At 36.8% G+C, this 9,929-nt stretch overlaps 1 protein-coding gene across 1 annotated transcript; it reads right to left on the reverse strand.

Annotated features, from left to right (window-relative positions):
- Positions 1-6,109: 6,109 nt before the first annotated feature.
- Positions 6,110-6,559, reverse strand: LOC131636360 (uncharacterized mitochondrial protein AtMg01250-like). Its single transcript, XM_058906976.1, has one exon. The coding sequence runs from the start codon at positions 6,557-6,559 to the stop codon at positions 6,110-6,112; it is 450 nt and encodes a 149-aa protein (XP_058762959.1).
- Positions 6,560-9,929: the final 3,370 nt, after the last annotated feature.

Raw genomic sequence — 9,929 nt, forward strand, 5'->3', positions numbered from 1 at the left:
AGGTGAGAAACCTGTGGTGGAAACCTGTGATGCGATGTTATGAATGCAGATGCAATATTTTCAAGGATCTTTAGGAAATTTAGTTAGCAACATTGGAAAATGATTTGGTCGCATCTTTGTTTGAAGAACTCTGATTCTTGGATGTTCTTCCATGGGAATCAAGCTCACCATATCCAGTGGGTCATCGCCTCTGATTCGGGAACTTCTGAATTTGAAGGTACATAGCTAGAGGAAAATAAATCCTCTTGCCCCTTGATAGGTTCTGAATCTCTGAATTGAAAGGTGTGTGACTAGAGGAAAATAAATCCCCTTGCCCTTTGATTAGGAAATTGGTCTTTGATAGGAGTACCTGAAATTGTGCGCCCTAAATCCCTAAGATCCTTGAAAGGGTTAGTTAAATCATGTTATGCTTATGATGTCATGATGTTATGCAAATGCAGTTCATTAGGCACAGCATAAAATAGTAAGGGAAAACAAGTCCTTTAACAAAACCTGCAAGGAAACAAAGGTTAGTAGCAAAACAAACAAGTCACACAAGTGCCCTTAGGTTTAGAGGCTTGCATGAAGTTCGTAGGTAAGTACCCTCTCCACTGGAGTTTAGTTGGTTCAACATGTCCTATATAAAGATTGGGTTCTAGGGAGCTCATATCATTGACCTTTCTCGAAGGCGCTTATCTCAGTTCGGCAATCGAATCGCCAACCGAGAAGGTCCTGAAAGTCCAGTCCATATGAGTGTAGCTTCGAGTATCAAGCAACTTCTGTCAGAACCAAAGCCAGCCACCTCGCTATTTTCTAATAGGCCAAAGTCAAGTTCAACTAAGGTTCTAAGGGCAAATTAGTGCTTAATGACACCACGCGGCAGCCAAGCATTTCCTCAGGTCGGATCCCAATAACACCAGGACAAACCAATGTGTCACACTAACGATGGCCATCAGATCAACCACATCAGTATACGCTGTGCAGTCTCATTGATCTCATGCCATTTACCTAAGGTACTCAGATCCGGGTTAGGATCTTTCACACAGCAAAATACCCAAAACAGCCCTGCAAAAATAAAGCAAACAAAGCAAACAATAGAAAACATTTAAGTGATTCCTAAACTTTTAAGGTAACCCCTCTTCTTAATCGAAAATCCCCAGCAGAGTCGCCAGTTCTGTAATATGGTGAACTGACTTTAACGAAATGTGCGGATAGCAAGAGTCGCCACCGACTTTTATTTTATCCAAATTAAATTAGAAAGGCTAAAAGAACAGAGAAAAACCTTTTTGACAAAAACTGAGTTCGGGGGGTAATTATGCAAAGGGAAGGTGTAAGGCACCCTTTGCATCCACGGTTTTCCATGGGCTCTTAATTGCTTTGCTCTTTTTGAAAAGAAATGTAGAAGAAATGAATATGGACTTTAGCTCGTAAATGAGCGTAGCCATTTTAAAGTTTTATGAGAAAGAATATGAAAAACGTTTTTTAGGCAAGGCAAAGCAATTAGGGGCAATTACCTGGTTAGATGAAAAATGTTCTTTTAGCCTTTCAGGGTGAAAGGGTCTATCCATGCCATAAGGGGGCAGGAAGCCTTTCATTTGGAGGTTGAAGGGTCATCGCGAGTTCGTTCGCCATAAGACTATCTCATACCATAGAGAGGCAGGTAGTCTAAGGGAAGAACCATAATAGCCTTTCGTAGGCAGCCAGAGGATACCTCACCCTTTTCGTAGGCAACTTCTGAGGGTCGAGATCATGTTAGTGTATTGAAGGCAGCATCATTAGGGACCCATGATCTTAATCGAGGCAACATGACCGAGGTATCCTCGTATTCGAGGGACATGGCTATTTTGCAAAAACACATAGCAACAAAGGCAACAGGAAGCAAAGTGGTTACCCCAAAAGTGTGTGTGTGTGCAACAATCACTTGATTTGATTCATAAATTTATCTTATAATTAGTTATTCTATGTTAATTACAGGCTTGCACTCCCTAGAATTACTAACCACGGCAATTAATATTAACAATTAAAATAATAATGGGGAAAGGGAAAATGAAACCAGCGGGGGGAAGGGAAATTGAAACCAGCGGGATAATAATGCTATAGGTCTAACACAAGTAATAATTAAAATCAGGGTTTAGAGTTACCAACTATTCGAGGCTTTGGCATTTGGCAAACCCTGAAAGGTGGGAGAAAAAAGAAGCAATAGTAGGGTGAGTGCATTATCGGTTCAGAGGCAACCATGACTAACCCTAATCAAAAATAAATTGATAAAAGAAATTAAAATAAATAACTAGACACTTAGCTTTGAATTTGATCTGGTATGGTTGACAATCGGAGGTAGCCTCGAGGTTAACCCTGAAGAATGGCAAAGGCAGAGGCAGAAAATAGATGTGAGTGTATGCGGAGTTCATATTTAAAGGGTAAACCCTGAAATAAAAGGAAACAAAATAGACTTAAAAATTAAATTTAATACTTAGCTTCGGATCTTGATAGGCGCGTAGTCAAAAAGCGTCTGAAAAGTCAACCCTGAAAAGAAAATGCACAAAGAAATATTTTTTCAGTGTAGGGAATGATCGTTGTAAACCCTGACTATGGTACGAATTGATTAAGTTTAATATAATAAATGAAATCGAATTAATTAATTATTGGTTTTCAACCCAATTAATTAAATCGGCAAAATAAAGTTTCGATTAAATCTTCTAATCTTGATAAGTTCTTTTAAAACAATTAGTAAAAGTATTTATAACTTATTGAATAATTTAAACAAATATTTAAAAAGGATATTAACAATTAAATCAAATTATTTGATTAATAAATATATACATAAAAAAAGATTATGATTTTATGGAAAAGAATTAAAAAAAACATTAAGAGAAATTTTTCATAAAAAGACATAAATAAGAAAAGAAAAAAAAATAGAAAAAGTATTATTTAATAAATAAATAAATTAAAAAAAAATATGAAGAAGGTTAGAGAACTTAGCTGGAAATCCTATGTGGTGACTCCTTACAGGTCCACCATGAGGAAGTGCTTTTGACATCGTTGGATCTGAAGAGCTGATGATCATATGGTTGAGCATGTAGGTGCATGGTAAGTGCGCATTGGCTCCGCTGTAGGGGATCTGCGAACAATTATTGATAGAAAAATAAATTGTAACGCTCGGGTTCGAACCCCAGTCCTTACGATTAGCGTTACCTGCGTTTACCATGTGAGCTGCGTTTACTGCTTGTTATATATACGAGGTCAATAAAATATATAAGAAAACAAATCAGAAAGAATTTTAAATGAAGCAGATCCGTGCCCAGCCTGAGTGTCTTCTTCCTCGCGCGATTTTTCTGGAAAATCAAGGACCTTATGCCTACGGTTTTTCCGGTGTGGCTATAAGTCTGCAATCATCAATCCTACGAAATACAACACATAAACCCCAAAAAGGAACATGGCTAGACCGAAAATATTCTTCTGGACATACGGATGCCATTAGTTAGGGGTAATTTTGCCTCCATCTGAAAGTCCCCAAATTGAAGCTTCAAAACCCTAACAATGGCATCCTCTTGAACCTGCATCTAAACTTAAAATTACCAATCCAGAAAGCATCGTGGAATCATTCTAGTCATGAATATGTGGTCGAATCATATTAAAAACACATGTATGCATGAATTTGATCTCAAAATTTTTTAACGCAAACCGTGGGTGATGTAGCGATGATGCCTAACGCGTGCGACCTTGCAGATGATTCAAATGTCTTCAGGAAACACCCAGGATGCGTAATTAGTTCGTAACAAGCTCTGAACTTTGCTGCAATTGTGAAAACGATGTTGATTTTTTGAGACTTTTTGGAGTTTGTTTAGGATTCTTGAAGCACTGCCAACCCTTATGAATCCCTCCCTCATCTGGAACGAATATGTGGTTATATATATGATGAAATTAGGGCTACCAAAATTCACCAAATCTTCTTGAATCAATCATGGGAAAATTGATTGAAATATATTTTTTCAATCTTTCTAAGTTGGTCAAATGTCAATATTTTTTATCAATATAAATCTCCACGAATTTGGACCAAATTTATGATTTAATTGGTGATTGGAATCAAGCGAAAATAGAATCAAACAAATCTCCTTCATATTCTCTCATGTTTTTTTATTTATATTATATTTTCCATGAATTAATTTCAATAAAAAATAAGAATATTAGATCAAAAATTCGTGGCATTGGATGTGGGGCCTTTGATATCATAAGGAACATGATTGGGCCAAAAAAACTTGGGCTTCTTTGCAAAAGAAATCAATTTGAGGCCTTTTGTTTCACATTTTCCCTCTCAAATTTGTCCGACTTTGACAAGGCGTATCTCCCTCAATTTTTGAGGTATGGAAGATTTATAGGATTTTTTAGAAACCTTGAAGAGTCCCCTAACCATTGTTTTTGGTCTCATGTCAAAATAATCTTCTATGCTTCTTATGTGTTCTTTTGAAAAATATGACTTTTTGTTGACTTCTGAAAAGGACCTATAATGTTTTGATCTTTATCTCTCAAATGAAGCATTTTTAGACTTGGCATGTGGCAGACAAATTTGTAGAGAATTCAATTTCCTTAAAATTGAGCTTTGTATGGAAAATTTCTGATGTTCCATGTGAAAGTTATGTCTGGTCAAAGTTCAGTTGACTTTCTCCTATAAAAACCCTAATTTAGAAACTTTTTGATTTGTTGATTTTTGATATTTCCTTGATGAACCATGATCAATTCTTGATCAAATGGTGAATTATACTTCAATATGAGGATGTTGACAAAAAATCAGGAGTTTTGACTGTACTTTGACCACGGTTGACTTTTAGGTCAGTCAGTCGATTATTGATCGTTTGGGTCATTTAGTGAGCAATCTTTTGAATCAGGGCTTGAAACTTGGTATAGAGATAATGTGATATATATTGAGCCATATAGGATGCCTTGGAGCCATTGATTCATTGATTTTCCTTTGAGCAAACCAAACCCTAGTTTCTGAACCCTGTTTTAGGAGAGTGTGTTTTGGAGTTTTGGAGTTTTGTGTATTGATTTGGACTTGAATAGGAGAAATAGTGTGGGCAAATTTTGGGGTATGACAGAAGCCTATTCACAAAAAACCTCCAACCAAAAGCTTTGATTTTAAAAGGGACGTCCATCTTCCAAATTAACAACAAAACCTCGTTGAACTTCTCAAAAGGCCCACACGGAACACGCTTGCTAACAAAATGCCTATAACAAGATGCCACGGACAAGATACCATCCCCCGAGTACTTCCGACAAACCTCATCCTTCCCTACCAAAAACGGACCGAACCCCTCAAATAGAATTCCGGAAAGAATCCGACTTCGATCTCAAAGAAAGACATGTTATTTGATCATCCCTAATGCCACATTTTCCCCATTCCCAATTGCCATTATTCCACCCTCCCATACCTGCCACGGACACATTTTTCAAACACGAGGAAGAAAATAATTCCGGATACTCCTCTTTCAAACTCTTGTCATTCCTCCACTTTGCCTCCCAAAAAGGAGTATTAAACCCATTACCCAATTTAAAAAAACAATGGGCGGAGAAAGGATCCTCACCGTCATTACCACCAATAGAAAGTAAATCTTTCCACCAAAAAGAAGAAGAAGAAGAAAAAAAAAAGAGAAGAGTGAAAAGAAGACAAACCTCCACAAAAGCTTTTCATGGAGACGTCACCGTAACGGGCTTTCAACAAGTTATACCAAAGCGAGTTCTCTCCCTTAAGAATTCTCCACCTCCATTTGCTAAGAAGAGCCAAATTAAAATCCGAGATATTCTTTATGGAAAGACCTCCATACTCTACCAGAAGACAAACATTCCTCCAACTAACCCAATGAATACGCCTTTTGTTGTCCTCCACCGCCCCTCCCCAAAGAAAGTTACTTTGCAAACTAGAAATCTTCTTCACTACCCTTAAAGGCATCTTATAAAAAGACATGGTGAAAATGGAAAGAGATCCTATAATAGATCTTAAGAGAGTTACTCTTCCCCCCAAACTAAGAAAACGGTTCTTCCAACCCGAAATACGCTTCTTCATCTTAGCTAAAAGGGGCAACCAAGAAGCGTATTTCCTTGGATTACATCCAATTTTAATCGCAAGGAATAAAAACTAACTATCCTCCACTTTGCAAGAAAGAACATAGGTGGCATCTTCTAAAAAGTTGCTCGTCACATTTAACCCGATTAACTTACTTTTATGGTAATTGATCCCAAGGCCCGATACCATCTCGAACGCCTTCAAAACCACTTTAATAGACCAAACTTGATTCCAAATTCCTTCTCCTACTATTAAAGTATCATCCGCAAATTGAAGGATATCTGCCCCGCAATTCCCATTAATATCCATTCCTTTAAAAACACCATTTGCAACCGACTTCCGAACAAGACCCGTAAGTCCTTCGGCAACAAGAACAAAAAGAAAAGGAGATAAATGATCGCCTTGTATTAATCCTTTCTCAACACAAAACTCCTTTGTCGGACATCCATTAACCAAAACGGACATGTTACTATGAAAGACCAACCTTTTCATCCACTTCCACCACTTATCACCGAACCCCATTCTTTTTAACATATATCTAAGAAAATTCTAAGAAACTTTGTCATAAGCCTTCTCGAAATCTACCATAAATAAAAGAACTCCTCTTCCCTCTTTCTTCGCGAAATCCACCACCTCATTAGCAATCAACACCCCATCAAGAAGAAGCCTATTCGGGATGAAAGCACTTTGACAAGAAGAAACAATGGAATGAAGAACCTTCTTCAGTCTACCTGTAACACTCCTTTTCTAACCCCAAATATATCATACAATCAAGCAGAGTAAGCATGCATAAAGGAAAAAGGGCGTCATATGTTGTTTTCATCACAATGAAAACCTAGAATAAAACATCCAATATTCTTAATATGCAAAGATCATATTGTAACGCTATGTAAATCTCATGCTTTCATACACTATTCATAAACGCTTGCGGAAAAACAATTGAATTGCTATTAAAATTTCAATGAATATTTCCCATACTATATTCATCTACCAAATTCGAATTAACATTTAAAATCCATAATCTTGGCCACATAGCCTTAAACAACATATCCGAGATCTCAAACAAATACATCCGAATATCCAACAAAACATAGGAAATAGCAATATCCAAACATAAGCATAAGTCTAAAGAAAATTCCCCCCAAGTGTTACATGATCAGAGCATATGACTCGCTACCTAATCCAATAACAAACTCAGGAGCTCCTCGGCTAAATCCTCGGATAAGCTACTACTCGTCGGAACCTGCACGTTATCAACGAAGGATAACATTCAAACAGAAGGGTGAGAATTCATCTTCTTATAGAAAACATAATAATGGGAAATGTAAACATAAACAAGCATACACTTTACTATTCATCACACTTCTCAATTAAGTAATTCACATATCATATACCAATCATCATTCCAAAAAAAATCACATGTATACAAGACAATCACGTAACACACAATGTGACTCGAAATGCAACAAATGTGACTCAATGCATGTGGTACGCAATGTGAATCTAATGTTTCACCGCTTTCGGATTCAATGTTTAGAATCCAAGCCACGCTCCCGATCCGGACAAGATCAAAGTCAATACGCCTATCTCCAATTAAGGATCATGTCTTCTACGCCTATTTCCATTCAAGGATCAACGTCTCTTACCATGTTAACCCAAGTTTCACCGCATCCACCATAAAGCCGACCATGGTATGAATGTATGTACAAATACCAACAATTTATGCAATTAAGATTATCTCATCAATCTTAACTTACCGCATATCACCATAATCCAACTCTATGAATTATCCGCCAATTGTACACAACATTCACAAACACAATTAACAATTGCAACAAGGCATAACAATCATCATATATCCAATCACATACATCATGAATATATCTACACAAAGTGTTTCAACAATTGTTATACATCACATACAAACATAACACACGTAAGACAATTACATGTCATTCCATATAATAACGTCACAATTAATCAATCAAGTGCAATTAAATCCTATACTATCATATAGAATATCACGATAGCTTTCTAATGCTTCAAACGGCGCATAAAACGGAGCTACAGATCAAAAGTTATGGCCTTTACAAAAATCTGCCAAAAATGGAATCTGCAGGTCGACGCAAGGAAAAGCATAGGTCGACGCATTGCTGTTTTCCATCTCTCTCGGGTATGCGCTCGTCGACTCATGTGTCGATGCAAGGATGCTATAGGTCGACTCACAGAACCTATAGGTCGATGCATGCTGAAGGAAAATGGATTTTCTGCTGTTTTAAGATGCTCAGGTCGACTCATGCCTCTGTGTAGGTTGACCTATGCTGCGTAAAACTCAGAAAATCACCATTTTTCTTCCCCATTCCCCTCATACAACAACCATTAACCCAAACACAATCCATACATCAATTAAAAGCAAAATTGGCATACATATGATGTTCCTCATCATGTTTCTAACCATGGGTCATTCATACAACACATTAAACATGAACAAATCATAAAATCTCATTGTTTTATCATAACCCTAACATTTTTCTAAAAACTATGAAATGAAGAGATGAAAGATTACACAAACACACATTACCCAATCATGTAACTATAAGAACTTGGATTCAAACCCTTACCTCTTGAATTTCTCCTTCTAACTTCAAGAAATTTACAATCCTCTTCTCTTCTCTCTTCTATTCTTTTGCCTCTTTTCTCTTCTCTACTTTTCTTTCTATCTTTCTATCTAATTTAGGTTAACTCATAAATTCTCTTCTAACTCTCATTACCTCATTGGACTTAACCCATCCACTATTCTCATTTCTAATTCCCATTAAGCCCAATATCTAATTCTAATAAAATTCTACTATTTATTAATTAGCTAAATAACATATTACCACAAAATCAAATAATTATTACTCAAACAATAATTAAATAAACACACAAACAATACCAATTATCAAATAATCTTAATTAATTAAAATCTAATAAAAATAGGGTGTTACACTACCCGCCAATGTCTTTGAGACCAACTTGTACATACATCCCACCAAACATATTGGTCTATAATCATCCAAGGAGACCGGGCTAGGAGACTTAGGAACCAAAGACAAAAAGGAAGAAGTTACCGCCTTAGAGATAAAACCACCGGAATGAAAATAATTAAGATAATTTAAGAAATCCTCCTTGATGAAACTCCAACACTTTTTTATAAACATAAAGGAGAAACCATCCGGACCCGAGCTCTTAGAAACACCACAACCGTCTATAGCTTCTTTAATTTCCTCCTCTTGAAAAGGCCTTTCAAGAAAAATAACATCATTAGGAGTGATGCTACTAAAATGAATGTCGTCCAAGCGAACTCTATCCGAGTCTTCTTCCAAAAATTTATTAGAGAAATGCTTCCAAACTTCCTCCCTCACATCCTCAACCTTCTCCACCGACCCCCCTTGAGTAACAATCGGACCTACGTGATTTAATCTTCTTCTTTCTTTAACCACTTTGTGAAAAAACCTACTATTCGAGTCTCCATCATTAAGCCATTTAAGCCTTGATTTTTGGACAAGCATATTCTCCTTAATCCTCAAATTCAAACAAAATCTCTTATTGGCTTCTTTCCTACCCAAGAAAGACTCTCCAAGCATTTCCTCCGTCGCATCTTCCAACCTTGAGTCCCCCTCATTAATTTATCTAACACCCTCCTCCACTTCCAACTCAATTCTACCAAAAATTGTCTTGTTCCACCACTTTAGCCTCTCTTTAATCCGGGTAAGTTTTTCTTTTAGAACATAATGCCCTCTTCCTTCCACAACCATGTCCTTCCATTCTTTTCAACAAAAGGAAGGAACGAACTAAAAGTAAAACATTCATTGTTGAATTTAAAAGGTTTAGGACCCCAATTAAATTTATC

Source organism: Vicia villosa, unplaced genomic scaffold, assembly GCF_029867415.1.
Source record: "Vicia villosa cultivar HV-30 ecotype Madison, WI unplaced genomic scaffold, Vvil1.0 ctg.001702F_1_1, whole genome shotgun sequence".
Lineage (NCBI taxonomy): Eukaryota > Viridiplantae > Streptophyta > Magnoliopsida > Fabales > Fabaceae > Vicia > Vicia villosa.